Here is a 27,215-nt window from a genome sequence, read left to right as displayed (position 1 = left end):
AATAAACAATGACCACAGGGTAACTGTTCACTTGAAAATATCCACTGTTTAAAGTCATTAAAATCACACTCATATGTCAATTTTCATATAAACTTTAAACTTTTCCATCTGGGAGGCAGAGAGAAAAAGAGACAGAGACAACCTTACCAAAATAGGCAGGTGAGGATATTCAAAATGGATCTGCAAACAGAGACCTCCCGTCTGCTGCTTCACTCCTCAAATACCTGTAACAGCTGGGGCTGGGGGAAGCCAAAGCCTGAGCCAAGAATTCTATCCAGGTTCCCCAAGTGGGTGGCAGGGACCCAATTTTTGGAGACACCTCCTAGGGCAAGCTGGAATCAGGAGCAGAGCTGGGACGTGAACCCAGGCACTCTGGTATGGGATGCAGGCACCTCAAGTGGCACCTTAATCACCAGGCTAAATGCTTTCCTCTACTTACATATTAGTTTTAAATGACAGTTAAAAATGATTCTTTTTTTTTTGACAGGCAGAGTGGACAGTGAGAGAGAGAGACAGGGAGAAAGGTCTTCCTTTTTACCGTTGGTTCACCCTTCAATGGCCGCTGTGGCCGGCGCACCGAGCTGATCCGAAGGCAGGAGCCAGGTGCTTCTCCTGGTCTTCCATGTGGGTGCAGGGCCCAAGGACCTGGGCCATCCTCCACTGCCTTCCTGGGCCACAGCAGAGAGCTGGCCTGGAAGAGGGGCAACCGGGACAGAATCCGGCGCCCTGACCAGGACTAGAACCTGATGTGCCGGCACCGCAAGGCGGAGGATTAGCCTACTGAGCCAGGGCGCCGGCCTAAAATGATTCTTAATTGGTATCTATGCATTAAAGCAGTCCTTTAAGGACTTCTGCTTAGGCACTGCATACTGGGTGAAAAAGAAGCCTTTCAACCAATGGACATAGGGTGTCAAGAAGTGAAAAGCATGATTAATTAAATTCTCTGGACACAACATTCAGTAAAAACAAAAAACCTTAACCACATCATCTTCTTTATTTTTTTTATTTTTTATTTTTATTTTTTTTTTGACAGGCAGAGTGGATAGTAAGAGAGAAACAGAGAGAAAGGTCTTCCTTTGCCGTTGGTTCACCCTCCAATGGCCGCTGCGGCCGGCACATCGTGCTGATCTGAAGCCAGGAGCCAGGTGCTTCTCCTGGTCTCCCATGCGGGTGCAGGGCCCAAGCACTTGGGCCATCCTCCACTGCCTTCCCGGGCCATAGCAGAGAGCTGGCCTGGAAGAGGGGCAACCAGGATAGAATCCGGTGCCCCAACCGGGACTAGAACCTGGTGTGCCGGCTCCGCAAGGCGGAGGATTAGCCTGTTAAGCCACGGCGCCGGCCCATCTTCTTTATTTTAAAAGATTTATTTATTTATTTGAAAGAGTTATACAGAGAGAAGAAGAGACACACACAGAGAGAGGTCTTCCATCCACTGGTTCACTGCCCAAATGGCTGCAATGGCTGGAGCCTGGCCCAGGCTAAAGCCAGGAGCCAGGAGCTTCTTCCTGGTCTCCCATGTGAGTGTGAAGGAGGGGTTCAAGCACTTGAGTCACCTGCTGCTTTCCAAAGTCAAGAGCAGAAGGCCGGCGCCGCAGCTCACTAGGCTAATCCTCCGCCTTGCGGCGCCGGCACACCGGGTTCTAGTCCCGGTCAGGGCACCGGATTCTGTCCCAGTTGCCCCTCTTCCAGGCCAGCTCTCTGCTGTGGCCAGGGAGTGCAGTGGAGGATGGCCCAAGTGCTTGGGTCCTGCACCCCATAGGAGACCAGGATAAGCCCCTGGCTCCTGCCATCGGATCAGCGCGGTGCGCTGGCCGCAGCGCGCCAACCGCGGCGGCCATTGGAGGGTGAACCAACGGCAAAAGGAAGACCTTTCTCTCTGTCTCTCTCTCACTGTCCACTCCGCCTGTCAAAAAAAAAAAAAAATAAATAAATAAAAAAAATAAAAAGAGCAGGGAGCTGGATCAGAAGTAGAGTAGCTAGGTCTCAAACTGGTGCCCATATAGGATGCCTGTGTTGCAGGCAGCGGCTTTACTTGCTATGCCAAAGCGCTGGCCCCAGAGGCACATGACCTTGAAGGGCCTTTGAATTTGAATGCTATGCTTACCCAGACTGCCCTGAACTCAATCCCTAGGTAACAACAGCTTTTGCTTTACAGGATCCTCAGGATTGCAGGGTCATTTGAAACGGCCATTGGGTTCATCTGGGAGGCACTTACTTATATCTATTCTCTAGCAGTTTCAATAAGGGATGATGTTCTTTCTTATCTGCCAAACCACTTCTCTCAGATATCCTTCCTATGTATTTAAAGATTTGCTTTATAAAAAAATCAAATAGTAAATATAAAATGAGATCCATCAAGTGCGCTTCTGGGAAGGAGATGGGCTTGGAGGCAGAGGTAAAGGGACAATTTTCCCTTTTTATTACATATGGAACTCTATATTGCTTAATTATTAGTTTATAACACATTTGTGTTGCTTTTGTAATTTAAATTAGTTTTGAGGTTGGCATTGTGGCATAGTGGGTAAGGATGCTGCCTGCGATGTCAGCATCCCACATGGGCACTGGTTCGTGTCCTTGCTGCCACACTTCCAATCCAGCTCCTTACTAATGGCCTCGGAGAGCAGTGAAAGACAGCCCAAGTGTTTGGGCTCCTGTCACCCACGTGGGAGATGGGAGACTTGGAGGAAGCTCCTGGCTTCTGGCGCTGGCCTGGCCCGGCCCTGTCCATTGCAGTCTTCTAGGGAGTAAACCAGCAGATGCAAGATATCTCTCTCTCTCTAATTCTCACTTTCAAATAAATAAATCTTAAAAAAAAAAAGTTTAAAGCTTTTTTTTTTTTTTTAAAGGAAATTTCCCTGAGAAGGTCTCATTTGTATTTTAAGACGAATTCCTTCAGTTAGAACATCAAAGTGGTTCCTATCTAAAGCAGTCGGGAGTGTGTGAAATGAGAAGGAAGGAAGAGATGGCGAGTTACAATGAAGGCAGGATAAAGGAGGTCCATTGTGGTGGGCAGTTCTGAAAGAGGCAAGATTTAACAACGCCAAGCCTGTGAATTCACCTGCTTATCGACACAGGAGCTGACTAGGGATAGGCTGGCTAGGGGGGGTTTCATGGAAGAGGCAGAGGATGAGAGAGTTCACAGTGCATCAGTGCAGTGGTGGGGTCCAAGTAAACTGCCACTTATCAAGTAGGACATGTGAGATGGCCTGAGCTTGGGGATGAAACTGAGAGTGGGGAGTTTCCTGGATTGCAAGAAACAGGACTGCAAGAGCCTGTAAAGGAGGAATAGCCACCAGGAGGGGACGCAGAATACAAGAGTAGGCAGCGAGTGGCTGAGGCAGCAAAGAACGGAGGGAGACCATGTCCTTCCTGATGAGCTCTTGGTTCTTAAAATTTCCAGCATGGGCCGGCGCCGTGGCTTAACAGGCTAATCTGGGTTCTAGTCCCGGTTGGGGTGCCAGATTCTATCCTGGTTGCCCCTCTTCCAGGCCAGCTCTCTGCTATGGCCCGGGAAGGCAGTGGAGGATGGCCCAGGTCCTTGGGCCCTGCACCCGCATGGGAGACCAGGAGAAGCACCTGGCTCCTGGCTTCGGATCAGCGAGATGTGCCTGCCGCAACGGCCATTGGAGGGTGAACCAACGGCAAAAAGGAACACCTTTCTCTCTGTCTCTCTCTCTCACTATCCACTCTGCCTGTCAAATAAAAAAAAAAAAAAAAAGAAAGGAATTGCTTTAAAAAAAAAAATTTCCAGTATGAAAAATGCATCTACATAGGCAAAACTAAAGTAAAACACAACCCAACTCACCACTCTGGTTGACAGCTTGTTTTAAATATGGTGGTTAAACTTTCAAGGTCTTCATTCTTTAAATGTAATTCATCCAGCAGGGTGGCTATAAACTGTGTGAACACCGTGTTTTCCTGTGAATGCTTCTGAATGCCAAGAATCGGGGCCAGTCTGAAACAATCAAAAACACAAGGTGCATATCTGTGACATGAGATGGGCTAAGGGACTCCCACATTCACCAGGGCAGAGATTTTGTGAGGATAAGGAGTCTTTGTGATTCAACAAAATCCCCAGAGAGAAAAAGGCAGAAGAGAAGTCTCAGGAAAATATCAAGAGATTAAACATTGTTAGGTGTGGAGAAAAGTCTAAAAGCCTGTATCTATAACATGTTCTTCATCATGCCAGCAAAAACTATTAAAACTCTGCTCAGTAAGAAAAATTAATGAACTCATTCCATTTGAGGAAGAGTGGTGTGGAGAGGCACTTAGAGCTGAGAATTATTTTAAAAATATAATTTATAAGGAATTATTTATATTATTTATATTGATTATGTCACCTGGAAAAAAGCATTCGATAAACAAAGATCACCTTTTATTATTAATATTTTTATTTATTTAAAACATTTAAAATTTATTTTCATTTTCCTTCAAAGGTCAGGTCCCTCCCCACCTACCCTATACCTATGGAGGGGAAGAGAGAGAAAGAGACGGAGAGAGAGCGAAAACTGATCAATCTTCCATCAGCTGGTTCAGTCCTCAAATGCCCACCAGCAGGGGCTAGACTAGCTCAAAGCCAGAAACCAGGAACTCAATCTGGGTCTCCTACATAGCTGGCAGGGACCCAAGTACTTGAGCCATCCATCACCTGTTGCCTCCTGGCTATGCATTAACAGGAAGCTGGAATTGAAGTGGAGTCAGGCACTCTGAAATAGGAGGTAGGCATACCAAGTACGCCTTAACTGCTGAGCCACATGCCTGTCCCCTAATACTTTTATTTTTGAAACACTAAGTAAATGAATTACATCTCACAAGGTATTTAATACCAACTTAATAAAAAACAATGTGCTTTTTTTCCTCTAATAATTTCCAGTAAATACCTTTAAAGAATGAATGACTGGGGCCAACACTTTGGCGTAGTGGGTAAAGCTGCCACCTCCATGGGCACTGGTTCAAGTCCTGGCTGCTCCACTTCCAATCCACCTCTCTGCTATGGCCTGGGAAAGCAGGAGAAGATGGCCCGAGTCCTTTGGCCCCTGTACCCTCATGAGACCCAAAGGAAGCTCCTGGCCCCTGGCTTTGGATCAGCGCAGCTCCGGTCGTTGTGGTCATCTGGGGAGTGAATCAGCAGATGGAAAACCTCTCTCTCTCTCTCATTCTCTCTCTGCCTCTCCTTCTGTCTCTATCTCTGACTTTCAAATAAATAAATAAATCTTTTTTTTAAAAGAATGACTGACTGCCTATAATAGAATCTTAAAAGTAATTTTCCTTGAAATGTGATTAGTCAGCATGATCTCCTATAAGTCAGCAATATATATCTAATTAGAAAGATTAAAGACCATTACCTTTCATAAGCTATTTTCTCTCTATAGAGAGTATGCTTTGTAGAGCCCTTGCAAGGTATATTCTTGGAAAACTTCTTGGGAAAAATTCTTTCCCCCCAAAGAGTCTTACACTTCCCACAACTCTTTCAGATGCATATTTAACCTAAGTCATTGCCGCTGTATAATTCAAGTACACATAAAACAACTCTCGGACTGAACATCAATAACAAGCTCAAGGAATCAGAGCATAGTCAGTTCTGCAGTCGTGAGTGTGGAATGGGAAACGTTTTCTGAGGGGAAGATTTATTTCTTCCTTGCTTAGCCATCTCATACAGAAGGCAGAAGTAAGAGGAAAATTTTGTCAGAACTGTCCAAAGATGGCTAGGACACTGGTAAATTCTCTTTATCCCTACAGGTATCTTAGCAAGAACTAGAGAGTAGGTGACACCAATAATAGTTCGGTGAAATCGATAGAGTTCAATTTGGGAAGATCACTTGTAGTGCATTCCTTCCCTCATCTTCTTGTGTGGATGACAGCTAGGGAAGGGAGTACCAAGCTCTTACACTTCATCAGCTTTATCTGCAGACAGTTAATACTGGCAAACAGGACTACTCAAATCTCCCAATGGTAAGTCCAAGCTGGGTACTCAGGTGAACTTAGACAGTGGTAGTCAGCTTCTCCTGAGGCATCTTCCGATAGAGAAGGTGGAACGTAGAGGCCAACTCTGGTTTTTCTCAAATTTAGGCAAAGTCAATATTCAAAATGTGAGTTGTGGGGTGGCACTGTGGCATAGGAGGTAAAGCCACTGCCTGCAATGCTGGCATCCCACATGGGCGCCTATTTGAGTCCCAGCTGCTCCACTTCCAATCCAACTCTCTGCTATGGCCTGGGAAAGCAGCAGAAAATGACCCAAATCCTTTGACCCCTGTACCCGCATAGGAGACTGGAAGAAGCTCCTGGCTCCTGGTTTTGGATCAGTGCAGCTCTGGCCATTGCGGCCATCTAGGGAGTGAACCAGCAGGTGGAAGATCTCTCTTTCTCTTTGCCTCTGCTCTCTGTTACTCTGCCTTTCAAATAAAAAAATAAATCTTTAAAAAAAAACCCAAACAAAATGTAAGTTGCCACTCTCCCACAGTAAGTCTAAAAATACTGGGAATGAGATGACATTGGCTAAAATAAAACCAAGAAGTCCTGAGCATGCAGATCAAATATACTGACTTCACAGAAACCTAGCTCTTGTGTGTATTTAAAATGATATTTACAAGATACATCCAAAACAATTTCTCTGGCCTTCAAGCCTGGTATTTGGCTTACATGAAAGTGCCATTAGTACTCAACAAATTTCCAAACTTAGCCCTAACATTAGAGATACATGCTGATTACAAGATTCTCAACCTGTATGTCTATGCAGAAAATACGAAGAGTTGTTACAGAGAAACTGTGAGAGAACCCCTCTGCCAACAATCCTAGTAAGACACTATTTTAGGAATAGTAACACTTCTCTAGCAAAATTTTAAGGCTAAAAATGACTCCATATAAATTTAAACTCATTACAAAATATATATATATATATATATTTTTTTTTTTTTGCACAGAGTGGACAGTGAGAGAGAGACAGACAGAGAGAGAGGTCTTCCTTTGCCGTTGGTTCACCCTCCAATGGCCGCCACAGCCGGCGCGCTGCGGCCAACGCATCGTGCTGATCCGAAGCCAGGAGCCAGGTGCTTCTGGTCTCCCATGGGGTGCAGGGCCCAAGCACTTGGGCCATCCTCCACTGTACTCCCAGGCCACAGCAGAGAGCTGGCCTGGAAGAGGGGCAACCGGGACAGAATCCGGTGCCCCTACTGGGACTAGAACCCGGTGTGCTGGCGCCGCAGGCAGAGGATTAGCCTATTGAGCTGCGGCGCTGGCAATATATTCAAATTTATCTCAAATTTTTGTTTATAAAGAAAAAACATCAGGATTAATAAGAAACTTTAGTTAGGAGAGGAAAAAAAAAAAGCAACTATGTAATCCTAAAGCCATAGTGAATACTGCTCATCAATCAGGCCTTCTTTCCTTAAAGACCTTGGGAGGTTTACTTGGAGAATTCTCCAGACAGGATTCTGAGCAACCCTTCAACTGCTCTGTACAGGCTCCTGACGTGAGGCCTGTCCACTGCTCAGTCTACCTACAAGCCTGGTGAGGAACTATGGATACAACACAATTCTAACCCTGGCCTTAGGGTCTAAACACAAAATGAGGCTAATAATACTTCATACCTTAAAAGAGTACCACCAAGCTGGTGCCGCGGCTCAATAGGCTAATCCTCCACCTTGCGGTGCCGGCACACCGGGTTCTAGTCCCGGTCGGGGCACCAGATTCTGTCCCGGTTGCCCCTCTTCCAGGCCAGCTCTCTGCTGTGGCCAGGGAGTGCAGTGGAGGATGGCCCAAGTGCTTGGGCCCTGCACCCCATGGGAGACCAGGAGAAGCACCTGGCTCCTGCCTTCGGATCAGCGTGGTGCGCCGGCTGTGGCGGCCATTGGAGGGTGAACCAATGGCAAAAGGAAGACCTTTCTCTCTCTCTCTCTCTCACTTTCCACTCTGTCAAAAAAAAAAAAAAAAAAAAAGAGTAACATCAAAAAAATTCAAGTGAGGAATTGTAGAAGAGCATGTCTTATCAATTATAATAATTATGGTAATCTCAGTTAACCTTTGCTGTGTGCTACCTATGAGCACTTACTGTGTACTTGCTCTAAGCATGAATTATCTTTAACTATACCGTGATGCTAAAGGATGAAGTTACCACCTGTTTTATGTTTGAGGAAATACAGGCACAAAAAAGTATTTCTCTAAGGTCACACACACACAAAAAATAAGCAGCTTAAACCTAAGCAGTTCACCCCCAAAGTCCAATCTTGTAGCCCATGTGCTACCTGTCAGTCTTTGTAGGCTGTAGATCCCGCTAAAGTTAACCCTTACTTGCCTGACGTGTATTTAGGCATCAATGAGCATGCAGAAAGAACTGCATAATTTAAACTTGCATTGCAGAACCAGAGGACTACAAGTGTAAAAATGCAAGTGGCTGGTCTGCAAAGGAAGTGCTGATACAGAAATCACATAGAGGCTGGTGTCTGCAGATTTCTGCAGCAGGCCATCAGCAGAGAGGCCTCGCAGGCAGCTGAGGATTTCCTGACTATTATAACACCTGCGCCGACCCGAGGTGTCACTGTATGATGAGACTCCTGCAGAGTCAGCCTGCAGATTTGCTTTGCCCTTATCTCTCTCCTTGGATTTTCCTTCTGATATTTAACTGAAAAGACTTCTTCTCTGCCCCCAGTCCCTACCACAGAATGTAAATGATTACAGAACTATAGAATACTCAGTTTCTGGCCGGCGCCGCGGCTCACTAGGCTAATCCTCCGCCTTGTGGCGCCGGCACACCGGGTTCTAGTCCCGGTCGGGGCACCGATCCTGTCCCGGTTGCCCCTCTTCCAGGCCAGCTCTCTGCTGTGGCCAGGGAGTGCAGTGGAGGATGGCCCAAGTGCTTGGGCCCTGCACCCCATGGGAGACCAGGAGAAGCACCTGGCTTCTGCCATCGGATCAGCGCGGTGCGCCAGCCGCGGCGGCCATTGGAGGGTGAACCAACGGCAAAAGGAAGACCTTTCTCTCTGTCTCTCTCTTTCTGACTGTCCACTCTGCCTGTAAAAAAAAAAAAAAAAAAAAAAAAAAGAATACTCAGTTTCTAAGAGTTAGAAGCTGACTTAAAATTCTTCCTGCAACAAGGGTAGGTGTAAATACATAAATACAAAAGTTCCTGTGCACCTCTAAACATTAATCATCTGGTGGATGACTTCTGGAGAGTCTCATAAAAATTTGTTTTGTCTTTAAAATTATCCTCTCTGGAAACCAGGCTCAAGAACACAAGGAACAAAGAAAGTTTTGACAACATGAAATCACAAAAAATAGTGTGTCAAGAAAGATGCTGAACCCTGAAAATCTGACTTAAAATTTTATGAATGATTCATTTAAGAAAATTATGATTTCTTTCCTATTTTAAATCTAATTTACATTTGAAGTTGAATAAGGATTACATATATTATCTTTATGTTTTCTAGTTTCTTTGTCTCATACTTTAACGTATTTCTTTACTTAACAGCAGTTGACAAGCTGCCCACTCTCCCAGCTTAGTTGCTTACTATACATCTTCTGATTTTTTTGCGTCATCTTTGTAGCAAGAGGCTCTGTGCTTGTATATATGAACTGGAGCAAAGATTATAACCTTCTATCAGCCTATTATGTTTTAGTTAATGGTAAGAGTGTGTTGTATCCATGTTAAAGATGCTACTAACCAAGTCCTGGGGTTCTTTTTATTAAAGTGCATGCTGCCCCACTGACAGGTGTTGTGGGGCTGACTGGTGTTGAAGTGTCCATCGGACATACAGGGGCACTGCACTGAGCTGGGAGACTGGGTTCTAGCCAGTCTCCTTCTGTTAGCAGTGAGCAATACAGTCCCTTTGTGTGCTTGGAATCAGGTTAAATGACAAGGGAGCAAGTACACTTGCTGCTCTCTACTGTTTCAAGTCTTCATTTTGAAAACACAGACAGCGCTTTCTAACTAGTTCTTTACCATATGGTGAGTGGCATGACATCACAAGCAAAAATCCAGTGTCAAACTGAATCTCATTGATAAGACCTTTATTTAACTGACTGCTCCACATATGCTACACATCAAAAGAAAGAGAATATAAGTCAGGTTAGGACAGGTACCTTCCATTTGTTATTACTGAGCTATCAAACAGCATATGGTTAACAGGAATTATTATGTATAGTAGTAGTAGGAAGAGTTTCAAGGTTTGGACATGGCAACTGAAATGAAAGATACTTAAAAGTTTTTTGTTTGTTTGTTTGTTTTACAAATGCTTACATCCAAGGGCTTAGAGAGGTTTGAACTTTTGATTGAGCCTCAGAAATAAGGTGCCCATAATTTAGAGGTCACTGGTTTGATCACATCAACAGAGAAAATGACATCAGGAGTTCAAGTTGTAGTTGACTGGGCAAGTGGAGCCAAACAACTGATGGAACTCCTATTGTCCATCTCTGGTTGTGCAACACAAACTGAACCTGGATTTTAAAATGACTTTCCCATTCTGGGCCATATTGCTGCACTTAAACCAAACCACTGGGGACTCTGAACCATTGCTCCTAGAACACTGTAAACCATGGACAGTCTGAATTATCCTTTCCTGGTCAATCCTGGGTGAGATGTGCAAATATCACATCTGGCACCTGCCTGAAATGATACAGCAATTTTCTCTGAACCTGAGCCTCAAAACTGAGCAGAAACAATAGCTCTTAGAGGGAGTTTCCTGAGTGTTCACTATTGGTTTTCAAATTCATAGAATCAGACTGGTAGCCTGTTGTAAAATGATAATGAGTAACAGTCTTCATGTACAACAAAATCTTACTGGAAGAAAGAGTCGTGAGAATATCTGTATGAACAAATGTCACCAGAAAGCATGCTTCTCTATGGTTTGGGGTTGGAGGAAGGGACAGGAAGTGAAAAGCCACACTATTTTCTGTACCTATCAGATTTGAGAAATTACTAGGTTCATACAGAGTTCGGCTGTAGTAGGGAAACCTGTGTTCTGATTACCACGCATAAAGGTGATGAAAATGCAAAGACCACTAACAGGTAACAATGGAGACTTTTTTTTCAACGTTCACTTTCTCATCCTTCAGAAGTCAGAGCTGGGAAGGAGAAGGTAATGTTTCAATGTTTACATGTGCAAGCACTGTACCTGTCACTTTACCAATGAAAACAAACAGGTATTATAAGACCTGACAAGTTGGTGGCTTAGAATCAAACAAAAAGCCTTCTGGGATAGATGAGCCACCTGCATCAGTAATGGCATGGGTAGCAAACTAAAAGATGAGGTTTTATTTTAGGATTTTATTTTATGAGGCTATAGTGCCTAATTTCCTCAAGTGTGATTTATTTTCAACCTATTTAATTTTCCTTTTCTTTGATTAAAGTTATTTTTCAATTTTAGAGTAACACGGAATACTTAACAGATAAAAGTTCTTGAGGTAAGGGATTTATCCAGTGTCATCCTTGTTATGAACAGTGCTAAAAATGAATGTCTTTATCACAAAGGTGTCTTGCTTAACTATCAAGTCTCATCTCTTTCTCCTTGCATGGCAGTGGCAACTGTCACCTTACCCATACTATCCTCTTCTAAAGAATGAGTTGGGATTTTCCCTTCTCTACATGAGCAAGTGTTAAATGATAAAGCATTAAACCAGAATACCTCTGTCCGCACAACCACACCTTCAAAACTGAAACACAAGAGAGCTGTGACCAGTAACACCAAGGGTCAAAATGTCATCTATTTTCAGAAAGTTGAGGGCTGACACAAACCCCAGACATTTTGCAAAATGCCTTTCTCAGATACTGAAATCAAGAAATTCTGAAATCAAGAAAATGTTCAAAAGCAATTTCATCTATATATTTGGGGCTCCTCAACATGCAAGTAATTAGAATTTCGTATTTAACATTAACTCTTCCTTTACATTCTTGTTTCTTATTACAAAGAAGACAGAAGAAGATTCAACTTATCAGTGAGCTTCTGACATGTGTGTCCCTGACTTCCTCTCCAAACACAACAGCCAGCAAAGCACAGGGAAAGAATCAAAAAAGTCACCTTTTTTGGTACTGGGCCATGTGTGGTGACAACTACTTCATAAGATGTATTGATGTTTCTAAGTAAACATGGTCTACCCTTTTTTAAAATTTTAAAAAAATATTTATTTACTTGAAAGAGTTTCAGTGAGGCAGAGGAAGAGAGAGAGAGAGACAGAGAGGTCCCCCATCCACTGGCCCACTCCCCAAACGGCCCCAACAGCCAGAGCTGGGCTGATCTGAAGCCAGGAGCCTCCCCTGGGTTTCCCACGCAGGCGCAGGGGACCAAGGGCTCGAGCCATCTTCCACTGCCCTCCCAGGCCAAAGCAGAGAGCTGGACCAGAAGAGGAGCAGCTGGGATCCGAACTGGTGCCCACATCGGGTGACGGCACCACAGGCGGCAGCCCTACCCCCTATGCCACAGCACCAGCCCCAAACATGGTTTACTCTTGACAAAGAAACAAATGCTAAAAAGGTAGAGCTAAGTCTAAAATTCAGACACTAAAATGGATGGTGAGTGACTTTCTAAATTGGAACAAAGGAGTTTGCTTCTCTTAAAAAATGGCAATTTGTTGGGGCCTGCACTATGGCGTGACAGGTAAAGCCGTTGCCTGTAGTACCGGCATCCCATATGGGCACCGGTTTGAGTCTTGGCTGCTCCACTTCTGATCGGCTCTCTGCTATGGCCTAGGAAAGCAGTGGAAGATAGTCTAAGACCTTAGGCCTACTTGGGAGACCTGGAAGAGCTCCTGGCTCCTGGCTCCGGATTGGTGCAGCTTGGCCAGCTGGGGAGTGAACCAGTGGATAGAAGATCTCTCTCACTTTCTGTCTGCCTCTGCCTCTCTGTAACTCTGACTTTCAAGTAACAAAATCTAAAAAATAAAAAAAAAATAAAAAAATTTTAAAAAATGCCAATTTGCTTCCCAGTTTTTCCCTTTGTCTCAGGATCTCAACCACTGAGTCAAACATTAAGAAGCTACAGTGAGTTCCAAGTTTGTAAAGGAAAAAAAAAGTTTTTTGAGACTAACATTGGTTTCCAACCTTTCTGTGAAGCTGTAGCAAGTGTTAACTCTAAGGTGAGACTCAAGTTAATTTCTTAAGGTCATGTAAGTCACTACAAAATGAGAAAATAACCCCAGACGCACTCCCACTAGTCAACATTTCTAACCACTAGACCACATATGCTCACATGTCTGATTCATTTTAAGAACTGAGTAGGTCTCATGATTTTCAAAAACCTACTTATATACGCTCCTCAAATTTTCAAATCATTACAAAATAAAACACGTAAATTAAAACTGACACATCTACTGCTTCTAATTCATCCTTTCTCTGTAACAGCCAAGGGGCATTTTCCACTACCATTAACTCACAAAGACTTTAGAAAAAGCTAAACACTTCTAATCAAGTAAATCCTGGTAGACCAACCAAGTCAACTGATCTAGCGTCTACCTACAGAGCACACCAATAAGCACTGGAATTAAGACACTGGTTCTCAATTCTCAGGAAACTTAAAAAATACTTAGGCCCCACTCAAGACTGGTGACTCAGAATCTTTGAATCAGTCATTAGAATTTTTAAAGAGCTCTCTATATGATTCTAATGTATAGCTACTTTGAGAACCAGTGATTTGAGTATCCATTAAAATTTTAATTGAATACATTTATACAGTTCTGATTTCTTTTTCTTATTTTTGCTTTCCAAAATATTTTATTTATTTGAAAAGGCAGAGTAACAGAGAGGGAGGGAAGAAAGGAGGGAGGGAGAGAGAGGGAGAGAGAGAGGGAGAGGGAGAGGGAGAGAGAGAGAGAAAGAGAATGACTCTGTCTACTGCTCACTCCCCAAACGGCCACAATGGCTACAGCTGGGCCAGGTTGAAGCCCAGAGGCAGGAACTCCATCTGGGTCTCCCACATGTATGGCAGGGACACAAGCACTTGAGCCATCATTGCTGTTTACCTAGGGAGCTGGATCCAAAGTGGAACAGTTGGGACTTTAACTGGCACTCCACTATACGATGCTGGCACTTAAACTTGCTAACTAGACTGTTGGAAGAAATGAAAAGGTAAAGGAAATGAGGGGTTGGTGTTGTGGCATAGCGGGTACAGCTGCCAGCTATGCCTGTTTGAGTCCTGACTGCCCCAGCTTCCACTAACGGCCTGGGAAAAATGGTGGAGGATGGTCCAGGTTCCTGGGCCCCTGCACCACTGTGGGAGACCTAGAAGAATCTCCTGTCTTTAGCCTGGCCCAGCCCCAGTGGCCATCTGGGGAGTGAACCTGCAGACCGAAGCTCTTTCTGTCTCTCCCTCTCTCTCTGTAACTCTTTCAAATAAATAAATAATTTTTAAAAAAGAGCAGGGGATTCCAAGAAGGCTGAATACAGAGAGGATGTACTGCTTTAGGCAAGGGAAAACTACTAGCAAAGAAGTGGAGGAAGTGGATTCCCAGGGGGGAGCTGGAGAGAAATCTGAAGTGAAAGTTCTATAAAAGGAAGAGGGATGCTGTGGATCATTGTGAAGGTACAGAGCGCACAGCGACGAGCATGGACACAACGTACGATCCCCATAGCTGAAGGCCAGAGGAAGCAGCAGCTTTGCAGAGCAAGGCGAGAGCAGACTGCAGCAGCCCGTGCCTGGGGATACTGCTGGAGGGAGGGCCTGCGGCAGCACACTGTCAGAGTTGGCCTGAAGGCCCAACAGGGGGAGGGACCCACCGCACCCCGTGAAAAAAGGGCGTGTTTCTTCCTCCCGATCCCCCAACACGGACACCCCACAACCAGCACGGAGAAGGCACCATTTTGTCACCAGTAGCAGCTGCGGTGGCTCTTGTACATGTGTGTGATCTGGCAAAGGGAAAAATACACATTCCCCACTGACTTTGATTCTGGCTAGGAGAGTGGATGGGGACTGGGCACACATGTAGGACTGTGCCCCCAGCCTCTCAACACAACACAGGCCCTGGGGCTCAAACTGCCAAGGCAGAGCACCCATAGGCAGCTACTCTGGGATGTCTCTGTTCTCTCCACAGACGGGAAAGGCTGGTGGGGTGAAGCGTATTCTCTGCACCCCGTGACTGTGTAAGCCTTGTGTGCTGAGACTGTGGGAACTCTATGATTGCACCATAGGGCACAGGGTGTAGCTGGGTTTCTGGGCAACCTCTGTGTGTGATGCCAGAGGCTCAGAGCTCCCTGAGTGCCTGGAGTGGGTCACTGCAGCAGGATCCATGCTCACAATGAGGATTGCACAGATCCTTTGTGCCGTTCATGTAGCAGTGCAGGGCAGCCCACTGTGGGCTAGCCCCAAGCACTGATGACCTTGGAAAAGAGGAGGTGAAGGTGTGACTACACCAACAGAAGTGATCATATCCTCCACTCTGCTGACAATAGAGGAGAGCTACCACACCCAACTGGACACTTGCTCCACCCTAGAGCACTGACCAGACCTCCTTGACAACACCCAGCACACACTTCTGGGTATTCATTGAAAGAGAAAACATTCTCAGCCAGTGCTGCGGCTAACTAGGCTAATCTTCTGCCTGCAGCACTGGCACCCCGGGTTCTAGCCCTGGCTGGGGCGCCAGATTCTGTCCTGGTTGCTCCTCTTCCAGTCCAGATCTCTGTTGTGGCCCAGGAGGGCAGTGGAGCATGGCCCAAGTGCTTGGGCCCTGCACCCGCATGGGAGACCAGGAGAAGCACCTGGCTCCTGGCTTCGGATCGGCACAATGCACCGGCCGTAGTGGTCATTTGGGGGGTGAACCAGTGGAAGGAAGACCTTTCTCTCTGTCTCTCTCTCACTAACTCTGCCTGTCAAAAAAAAAAAAAAAGAGAGAGAGAGAGAGAGAGAGAGAAGACACTCCAGTAAGCCATACAGGCACAGTTCAAAGATAAAAGTCATCAGGAGAGAAAACCAACAAATATTTTAACAAATGCCTAAAAATAAATGCAGAAATTCAAGAAACAGGAATAAGTAAGATAACATGACTCCCCCCCACCCCCAAGGAACACAGTAGCACTTCAATATTAGAATGTGAAGAATAAGAGGCTAATTAAATGCCTGAAAAGGAACTCAAAACACTGATGATAGGATTACTCAGAAGCAACGAGAAGCAAATTCATGAGTTAAAGAAATCCATACATGACATACAAGAAAAAATTTCTCAGAAATATTAGAAATGAAGAGTTAAATATATCAAATAAAAACACAATGGAAAGTGTTAACAACAGACTTGGTGAGGCAGAAGACAGAATATCCAAGCTAGAAAACAAATCTTTGGAAATGTTTCAGTCAGACAAAAAAAAGTTTGAAAAATTAAAAACAGTGTTGAAGATTTATGAGATACTATCAAATGACCCAATATCTGGGTCTTAGGAGTTCTTGAAGGTGTGGAAAGAGAGAATGGGTCAGAAGGCATGTTCAGTGAAATAATTACAAAAAACTTCCCTAACTTGGACAAAGGAAGGGAGTAGTTCAAGTATAGAAGGTGCATAGAATTCCTAACAGACATGACCAGAAAAGATCTTCACCACAACACACTGTAGTCAAACTCTCCATAGTAAAACATAAAGAAAAGATTCTAAGTGAGAGAAACGCTAGATTACTTTCAGAGGATTCTCAGGTTCACAGCTGACTTCTCATCAGAAATCCTACAGGCTAGGACAGAATGGAGAGACATAGTCCAAGCATTAAGAGAAAAAACCTGTCAACCTAGAGTACTGTATCCTGCAAAGTTCTCATTTATCAATGAAAGTGAAATAAAGACCTTCCAAAACAAAGAAATGGAAAGAATTTATCACCACTTGTTGAGCCCTAAAAATGATGCTTAACGATGTACTTCACACAGAAACACAGAAAGACAGTCATCACTGTGAAGAATGTGAAGGCAGAAAGTCTGCTATTAAAAGGACAAAGGAAATATAATGCAAATAATTGGAATATTTATGGAAAAATGGCAGGGCCAAGTTGTTACTTATCAATAATAAGTATGAATGTAAATGACATAAATTCTCCAATTAAAAGATACAGACTGGTTGAATGTATTAAAAAATAAGACCCATATATTTGTTGCCTACATGAAACACACTTCACCAATGAAGATACACATAAGCTGAAAGTGAAAGGTTAGAAAGTTATTCCATGCTAACATAAGCCAAAAAAGAGCTGGTGTAACCATCCTAATATCATACAAAATTGACTTTAACATAAAACCTGTTACAAGAAACAGCTAAGGGCATCATGTAATGATTAAGGGATCATTTAATAGGAACATGTGACTATAAAATGTATATGCACCCAATGCCAGGTCATCAGGCTATTTAAAAGCAATGTTGGCCTGCGCTGTGGCTTAACAGGCTAATCCTCCACCTTGCGGCGCTGGCACACCGGGTTCTAGTCCCGGTCGGGGCGCCGGATTCTATCCCGGTTGCCCCTCTTCCAGGCCAGCTCTCTGCTATGGCCCGGGAAGGCAGTGGAGGATGGCCCAAGTGCTTGGGCCCTGCACCCGCATGGGAGACCAGGAGAAGCACCTGGCTCCTGGCTTCGGATCAGCGAGATGCGCTGGCCGCGGCGGCCATTGGAGGGTGAACCAACGGCAAAAAGGAAGACCTTTCTCTCTGTCTCTCTCTCTCACTGTCCACTCTGCCTGTCAAAATAAATAAATAAATAAATAAAAGCAATGTTAATGGATCCAAAGGGAGTCAGGCCAGTGCCGTTGCTCACTTGGCTAATCCTTCACCTGCAGCGCTGGCACCCCGGGTTCTAGTCCCGGTTGGGGCGCCAGGTACTAGTCCCGGTTGCTCCTCTTCCAGTCCAGCTCTCTGCTGTGGCCCGGGAGGGCAGTGGAGGATGGCCCAAGTGTTTGAGTCCTTGCACCCCACCCGCATGGGAGACCAGGAGGAATTACCCAGCTCTTGGCTTCAGATTGGCGCAGTGCCGGCCTAAGCGGCCATTAGGGGAGTGAACCAATGGAAGGAAGACCTTTCTCTCTTTCTCTCTCACTGTCTACTCTGTCTGGCCAAAAAAAAAAAAAAAAAATGAGTCATATACTTCAATACAATAGTAATGCATGATTTCAACACTTTACTTTCATCAATGGACAGATCAAGTAGACAGAAAATCAACAAAGAACAACAGAGCTAACTTACACTAAGGACCAAATGGACTTAATTGATATCTATAGAACCTTTCATCTCACAGTTGCAGAATACATATTGTTTCACTGATGAACGTAGATGTAAAAATCCTCAACAAAATACCAGCTAATTGGATCTAAAAATACATCATAAAGATCAATCACTTGGACCAAGTGGGATTTATACCTGGTATGCAGGAATGGTTCAACATTCACAAATTAATAAATGTGATACATCACATTAACAAACTGAAGAATAAAAACCATATGATTATTTCTTTTTATGATTATTTCAATAAATGCAGAGAAAGCATTTGATAAAAGACAACATCCTTTCACGATGAAAACCTTATGTAAATCTGGTATAGAAGGAACATTCTGCAACACAATCAAGACAATTTATGACAAACCTACAGACAACATCTATTGAATGGGGAACAGTTGGAAACATTTCCACTAAGATCTGGAACCAGACAAGGATGCTCACTTTCATCACTGTTATTCAAATATAGTCCTGGAAATTTTAGCCAGCGCAATTAGGAAAAAAAAAATCAAAGGGATACAAATTGGAAGGGAAGAAGTCAAATTATTCCTATTTGAAGATGACATGATTCTATATATGGGGCAAGCAAAAGACTCCACTAATAGACTATTTGAACTTGAGTTTTGTAAAGTAGTGGAATATAAAGTTAACACACAAAAATCAATAGCTTTTGTATACACAGACAATGCTATGGCTTAGAAAGATCTTCTAAAAAAGTTAAATACCTTAGAATATATTTAACCAAGGAGGTAAAAGATCTCTATGATGAAAATTAAAAAACATTAGAGAAAGAAATAGAAGGCACACAAAAAATGGAAAAATCTTCCATATTCATGGATTAGAAGAATTAATATCATCAAAATGTCCACAGTACTGAAAGCATTTTACAGATTCAATGTGATCCCAATCAAACTACCAATGGCATTCTTCTTAGATCTAGAAAAAACTATGCTGAAATTCATATGGAAACACATGAGACCACAAATAGCTAAAGCAATCTTATACAACAAAAACAAAGCCAGAGGCATCATAATACCAGATTTTGAGCTATACTACAGGGCATTTATAATTGTTTTTAAAAGGTTTATTTGAAGGCTGGCGCCATGGCTCAACAGGCTAATCCTCCACCTAGTGGCGCCGGCACCCCAGGTTCTAGTCCCGGTTGGGGCGCCGGATTCTGTCCTGGTTGCCCCTCTTCCAGGCCAGCTCTCTGCTGTGGCCCAGGAGTGCAGCAGAAGATGGCCCAAGTACTTGGGCCCTGCACCCCATGGGAGACCAGGATAAGCACCTGGCTCCTGGCTTCGGATCAGCACGGTGCGCCGGCAGCAGCGCGCTGGCCGTGGTGGCCATTGGAGGGTGAACCAACAGCAAAGGAAGATCTTTCTCTCTCTCTCTCTCTCTCTCTCACTGTCCACTTTCTGTCAAAAAAAAAAAAAAAAAAAAAAGGTTTATTTGAAAGACAGAGTTACAGAGAGAGGTAGAGACAGAGAGAGAGAGAGAGGTCTTCCATCCAATGGTTCACTCCCCAGATGGCCACAACAGCCAGAGCTGAGCTGATCTGAAGCCAGGAGCCAAGAGTTTCTTTTGGGTCTCCCATGCGTGTACAGGGCCCCAAGGATTTGGGCCATCTTCTACTGCTATCCCAGGCCATAGCAGAGAGCTGGATTGGAAGAAGAGCAGCTGGGACTGGAACCGGTGCCCATATGGGATGCCGGCGCTTCAGGCCATGGCATTAATCCACTGTGCCACACGCTGATCCCAGGGCATTTATAATTAAAACAGCCTGGTACTTGCATAAAAGTAGACATGTAGGCCAATGGAACAGAACAGAATCTCCAGAAACCAATCCATACATCTACCCCAACCAATCTTTGACATAGGAGCTAAAATCAGTCCCTGGAAAAGGACAAGTCTCCTCAACAAATAGTGCTGGAGGGGCTGGTGCTGTGGCGTACCAGGTAAAGCTGCTGCTTGCAGTGCTGGATTCTCATATGGGTGCCAGTTTGAGTCTTGGCTGCTCCACTTCTGATCCAGCTCTCTGCTATGGCTTAGGAAAGCAGTAGAAGATGGCCCAAGTCCTTGGGCCCCTGCACCTGAGTAGGAGATCCGGAAGAAGCTCCTGGCTCCTGGTTTCAGATTAGCACAGTTCTGGCTGTTGCAGCCAATTGGGGAGTGAACCAGCAGATGGAAGATCTCTCTCTCTGCCTCTTTTTTTCTATGTAACTCTGACTTTCAAATAAATAAATTAATTAAAAAAATAGTGCTGGGAAAATTGTATCTCCATGTGCAGAAATATGAAACAAGATCCCTACCTTACACCTTATAAAAAAGTCAACTCATCTCTCTCTCTCTCTCTCTCTCTCTCTCACTGTCTGTAACTCTACCTGTCTAATAATAAAAAAAAAATGTCAACTCACAATGGATTTAGGATCTAAATCTACAACCTGATAGCACGAAATTACTAGAAGAGGACACTGGGGAAATTATGCAAGACATTGGCATAGGCAAAGACTTCTTGGAAAAGATATCAGAAGCACAGACAAATGGGATTACATCAATGTGAGAAGCTTCTGCACTGCAAAGGTGCAGAAATGCTCAACAAAGTGAAGAGGCAACCTACAGAATGGGAGAACATATTTTTAAACTATGAAACTGATAAAGGACTAATATCCAGAATCTAGGATGAGGTCAAGAAACTCCACAACAAAACAAACAATCCAGTTAAGAAATGGGCAAAGTACTTGAACAGGCATTTTTCAAAAGAGGAAACTGAAATGGCCAATAGACACATGAAAAAATGCTCAGGATCATTAGCCATAAGGCAAATGCAAATCAAAACCACAACGAGGTTTCACCTCACTCCAGTTAGAATGGCTTTCATACAGAATTCAACAAACAATAAATGGTGGTGTGGATGTGAGGAAAAAGGTATCCTAATCCACTGTTGTTGGTGGGAATGTAAACTAGTAGTCATTGCGGAAGACGGTATGGAGATAACCTCAGAATGCTGAAAATTCTATCATATGACCCAGAAATCCCACTCCTGAGAATTTAATTGAATCAGCATAAGAAAAAATTATCTGTATTCCCATGTTTAATGTAGCCAATTAATAATAGCTAAGATATGGAATCAACCCAGATGTCCATCAACTGATGTTTGGATCAAGAAATTAGTGTGTGCATGCGTGTGCATGTGTGTGTGTGTGTATATATAGTATGGGATACTACTCAGCCATAAAAAAGAATGAAATGCTGTATTTTGCAATAAAATGGATACAACTGGAAACTGTTATATCTAGTAAAATAAGCCAGTTCCAAAAAGACAGATACCGTACGTTTTTCCTCTGTGGTAACTATTAGAGTACCAAAAATGTGATGTATAGAGTGAAACTGACATTTTGCGATTCGATGATTGCTTACAACTCTTTATTGTTGAGGAACACTGTTCCTTCCTTCTTTTTTTTTTTGACAGGCAGAGTGGACAGTGAGAGAGAGAGAGACAGAGAGAAAGGTCTTCCTTTGCCGTTGGTTCACCCTCCAATGGCCACTGCGGCCGGCGCACTGCGCTGATCCGAAGCCAGGAGCCAGGTGCTTCTCCTGGTCTCCCATGGGGTGCAGGGCCCAAGCATTTGAGCCATCCTCCACTGCACTCCCTGGCCACAGCAGAGAGCTGGCCTGGAAGAGGGGCAACTGGGACAGAATCCTGCGCCCCAACCGGGACTAGAACCTGGTGTGCCGGTGCCGCAAGGCGGAGGATTAGCCTAGTGAGCTGCGGCACCAGCCTGTGTTCCTTCCTTCTTACAATTGAACTCTTTACTTAGTGTAGGGTTAATCTTACGATTATAAAGCAAACTAAAAATAGATCACTTTAAAAATTAAGGGACAGAATAAGAGAGGAAGGAGCAGAAAGGATGGGAGTATGGATCGTAGGTAGGGAGGGTAGGGTGGCAAGTACCCCTATGTTCCTAAATCTGAATACATGGAATCTGTTTACCTTAAATAAAATTAAAAAAAAAAAAAGGAAAAAAAGGGGGAAAAAGAAACTAATCTTTTTTTTTTTTTTTGACAGGCAGAGTGGACAGTGAGAGAGAGAGACAGAGAGAAAGGTCTTCCTTTTGCCGTTGGTTCACCCTCCAATGGCCGCCGCGGTAGCGCGCTGCGGCCGGCGCACCGCGCTGATCCGATGGCAGGAGCCAGGTGCTTCTCCTGGTCTCCCATGGGGTGCAGGACCCAAGGACTTGGGCCATCCTCCACTGCACTCCCGGGCCGTAGCAGAGAGCTGGCCTGGAAGAGGGGCAACCGGGACAGGATCGGTGCCCCAACCGGGACTAGAACCCGGTGTGCCGGCGCCGCAAGGCGGAGGATTAGCCTGTTGAGCCACGGCGCCGGCCAGAAACTAATCTTTTAATTCCATTTACCATGAGCTTTCTGAGGTAGCACATACTTAAAATTATAGGGAATAGACTTCATTAACAATATATTTTCAAAAATGTTTTCCAAAGGTATGTCAAATAGAAATAAAATAAAATAAAAATGATTAAAGTATAACATATTCCCATATTTGGAAATGCCATGCTCAAGCCCATAAATATGCACAATATTTTTATTAATAAAATTTTTTAAAATGTCATTAAAAAAGTAAAGGAAATATAATGTTTACATAAATAATTGCATAATAAAGTGAAAAGTAATACTATTAGAAGAGACATTTATGGGCGTTTAAAGAGAGAAGATAATGCTTTTACCTGTGAGGGTTAAGGAGCACTTGTAAGGTGTCAACATTTGACCAGGACCTTGAAGGCTGGGACAGAGGTATGAACAGGAAAGGCATTTCAAGCAGAGGCCACAGTCAGTGGCCTAAAAGTACCTAAAAGTACCTAAAAGAGAATTAAGCTGGAAAGGCGGGTTGCAGCCACTTTAGAAGGGCCTTGAACTTCATGCAAAATAATGCAGTAGAAGCTGGAAAGCCACCAGGTTTTTTTTTTTTTTTTTTTTTTTAAGATTTATTTATTTATTTCAGAGGCAGAGTTATAGACAGAGAGAGGGAGAGAAAGGTATTCCACCTACTAGTTCACTCCCCAGAAGGCCACAACAGCTGAAGCTGGGCCAATTCAAAGCCAAGAGCCAGGTACCTCCTCAGAGTCTCCCATGTGGGTGCAGGGGCCCAAGCACTTGGGCCATTTTCTGCTGCTTTCCCAGGCAGTCAGCAGGGAGCCAGATCAGAAGTTGAGCAGCCGGAACTTGAACCGCTGTCCACAGGGGATGCTGGCACCCCTGTGCAGAGGCTTAACCTACTATGCCACAACGCTGCCCCCAGTCACCAGCTTTTTGATTAAGTCCTGTTCTCATTAAACTTTAGAGAGATGATTATTATAGCTGGAGGAAGATGGACTCGTTGAGTGAAGAGACATGTGGCAAGGACACCCATTTAGGAAGGCTATGATTATAGGCGTCTAGGTAAGTAAAGAAGGCTTGATGGGGACTAGCAGAAGTGTAAAGAGAGGAAAAAATTATACAAAAGAATAACTAAAAAGACTAAGCAATTGATAACAAACAAGAGAAGCCCAAAAGACGAGTCAGGAATGGGTACTGTGTTACAGTGGTTAAAACATCCACAATATCATATTAGAACATCTGGGTTTCAGTCTCCAGTTCTGATCCAGCTTCCTGCTAATGTGCACTTTGGGAGGTGGCAGGTGAGGGCTCAAGTGCTCGGGTCCCGGGCACCTATGTGGGAGACCCAGATGGAGTTCCAGACTCCTGGCTTCAGCACTGGAAATTGCAGGCATTTGGATACTGAACATGCAGATGGAAGATCTTTCTTTGTTGTGTTGCCTTTCAAAAAATTACATAAAACTGAAAAATAAACATATCAGATTTTAATTCTAGGTAATTAGACATATACAAATGCCACCAAAAGAAAGGGGACATTTGAAAGGGACGATGAGCTCAATTTGAAATATGACTTTGAAATGCCTGAGTCATATCCAAATGCAGATGCTCAGGGAAATAATTAAAAAATTTTTTTTGGTCTACAATTTAGGAGAGACGTCAGAGTTGAAGATACAATTGTGGGGTGTCAGGACACAAGAAACATTTGGCTAGGAAAACTATTTTAATTCCCAGTATAACTACACTTTGTTTTACCGCTTATATTTGTTCTGATTTCTGAAACTAATCTTTCATCAGACTTTTCTGAAACTGTTGTGCCTTTGCCTCAGCTATTCCAACTAGCAAAACTGCATCCTGGGATCAGTGCTGCTTTTTCTACCCCTACAGTGATATGGCTGAAAACTACAGGGCGGGAAGAAACAAGGAACCCTGAAGCTGGAACCACAATGATCCATGAGCTCCAGCTTGATCTAGATCCTTAATGCCACTTACCAGTTTTTTCCCTCCCGTGGCTAGATCCTTTTCTGGATCCTCTCAATGAATACTCTGTGATTGCTGTTTTCATTATCCATATAACCAGCAATGACTTTTAAGACTACAACTTCATATTCTACTTTATAAAGAAGTTGTCATACATGGTTTAAAAATTTCTCCCTTCTACTTATAAGCATACTTTTTTTGCCAGTCTTTTTTTATTTAATAAATGTAATTTACAAAGTGCAACTTTTGAATTGTTGTGGCTTTTTCCCCCATAATCTCCCTCCCACCCACAGCCATCCCATCTCCCACTCCCTCTCCCATTTCACTCTTCACCAAGATTTATTTTCAATTATCTTTATATACAGAATATCAACTTAGTATATACTAAGCAAAGACTTCAACAGACTGCACCCACAGAACCGCACAAGATATAGAGTACTGTTCAACTAGTAGTTTTACCGTTAATTCTCATAGTAAAACACATTAAGGACAGAGATCCTACATGGGGAGCAGGTACACAGTGACTCCCATTGTTGATTTAACAACTGACACTATAAGCATACATTTTGCTCTATTGTTCTTCATTTTTTCCCCCGTCTCAGAATATGCAGTGTTTCTCTCCTGTTCAGGCGATTTCACCCCTTGTTGTCTATCGATCCCACTTTGTGCATTCTCTAAGACCCTTCTCCATTGTGTGTAACTCCTTCCCACCCACCCATAGCTTCCAATTATTTACTGGCTACTTCTCTATACCCTACAAACATGCTTAAGGTTCTTTCTGTTAAAAAAAATTGTTGCTGTTCACTCTCATACCCTTATCAAGACTCTCAGAAGTCTTCATTCACTGCTTTCACTTTCTTCTATTAACATGGTATATAGCGGTTCACATCTTTCTTCAAATTATATAAAAGTGGTTTTTAAAATGTGTATTCTTCCTCCTGGGAGATACGTATCTTTTCTTCTACTTTCCAATGTACAGTTATATATCTCAACACAGAATCTTAACTGTAGAGATTTAGTGATAGTTAATTTTATTGCTTTGGGATCTGATTTTGGAATATGAAAGTTGTGTCTTAAAGTGATTTAGATGAGCAATGTTTTTCTCTGCACTGAAATCAGAGGAATAATAGTATAACAATAACCTAGCAATTACTTTAATCTCATGAAACATTTTTGCAGTGCAGAGCTGATTTGTCACTCAGTTAAAAACCTCCATTTTGAGACTAGCACTGTGGCTTAATGGGTAAAGCTGCCACCTGCAGTGCCGGCATGTACAAATGTACACTGGTTCCAGTCCAGGCTGTTCCACTTCTGATTCAGCTCTCTGCAATAGCCTGGGAAAATAGTGGAAGAAGACCCAAGTCCTTTGGTCCCTGCATCCACATCGGAGACCCAGAAGAAGCTCCTGGCTCCTGGCTTCAGATTGGCCTAGCTCTGGCCATTGTGGCCATCTGGTGAGTAAACCAGTGGAAGGAAGACCTCTCTCTCTCTCTGCCTCAGCATCTCTGTAACTCTGCCTTTCAAATAAAATAAATAAATCTTAAAAAAAAAAAAAAACCTTCATCTGCAGAAAATCATCATGATGTGGGCCTGAAAAACTCACTGGAAAAGAAAATCAGTAAGCAAAGGAGACTGTACAATACTTTAGAAGATTAAGGTAGTGTAAGGTGATTTAATCCCTTCCAAAATGGCAGGTGTTTACCAAGTAGTTAGCAGCAGTTTCCAAAAGTGCTTTTCCTACACTGGAATTTTCATATTAAGCCTTGATATTTTGATATACTCCTTTGTCTTTTAATGCAGAGTATCCCTGAGTTGTATTAAAATGCAAAAAAAGCAACTCCCAAACTCATTTACAATGGATGGTAGGACAACACAAAGCCAATAGTTAGAACCAGATAATTACAAGCCTTGTTTCACCCTTTGGCTTTTATTATCTGCTTTAAAATTTTGCACAAATATTTAAATGAGGAAAAAAGGAATCACTTGAGTTTCACCGCCAAGAACAACATGACTTTACTATTAACTAGAATTATCCGAATGAGAAAAGCCAGAGGCAGAGGGATATCTGCAAGGTGTCCAGTCTTTAGTACATGATCTAAACATAAGTGCTCAGAGATAACAGAAAACACACCAGGTGATCAGGGTCTTGAATTTATAAAGCATTGTTAACACATCTGGGAATAATAATTTTTTCTCTTTCTAATGTCATTCAGGTCTGCAAGACTAATAAAATATGGTTAGTAAAACTAGTTAAAGGAAGAGTTTGCCTCCAGAGTGAGAATTTCCATTAGGACCCATTAATATTTGATAGATACTTCCAATTCAGTGAACAAATATCAACATGTAAAACATTTAAAGAATTCTCCAGAAGTGTGTGTGTGTGTGTGTGTGTAATGCATCAGATAAATAACCAGAAAATTTAATGCTGTATTGACCTATGAGGTGATGAACTGCTCTATAATCAATTCTATTTTATTAATCCAAGTCTAGTTTATCAGTCCACAAAAGAAAAAACAGTAAGTTCATGGAAGAGGAAAACATTTGGAATAATGTATCTGAATGAAAGAAGCACCTTTAAAAATTAAAATATTCACTAATTATTTTGATTTAATGCTATAACTAGTACTCAAACAGTATGTTTCACTTTGTGTTTCTATGTGGGTGCAAACTGTTGCAATCTTTATACTAA

The 27,215-nt window shown here is 43.2% G+C and overlaps 1 protein-coding gene across 3 annotated transcripts in view; it reads right to left on the bottom strand.

Moving 5' to 3' along the window:
• Positions 1-27,215, bottom strand: part of RPAP2 (RNA polymerase II associated protein 2) — a 103,491-nt gene that overhangs the window by 4,109 nt on the left and 72,167 nt on the right. For all 3 annotated transcript variants that reach the window (XM_062191734.1, XM_062191735.1, XM_062191737.1), the window contains one exon: positions 3,806-3,955. In XM_062191734.1, the coding sequence (XP_062047718.1) occupies positions 3,806-3,955 (150 nt within the window). The remainder of the gene's footprint in view (positions 1-3,805; positions 3,956-27,215) is intronic.

Source organism: Lepus europaeus, chromosome 5, assembly GCF_033115175.1.
Source record: "Lepus europaeus isolate LE1 chromosome 5, mLepTim1.pri, whole genome shotgun sequence".
NCBI lineage: Eukaryota > Metazoa > Chordata > Mammalia > Lagomorpha > Leporidae > Lepus > Lepus europaeus.
Note: the sequence above shows the minus strand (reverse complement) of the source record. Positions and strands in the feature narration are given on the sequence as shown.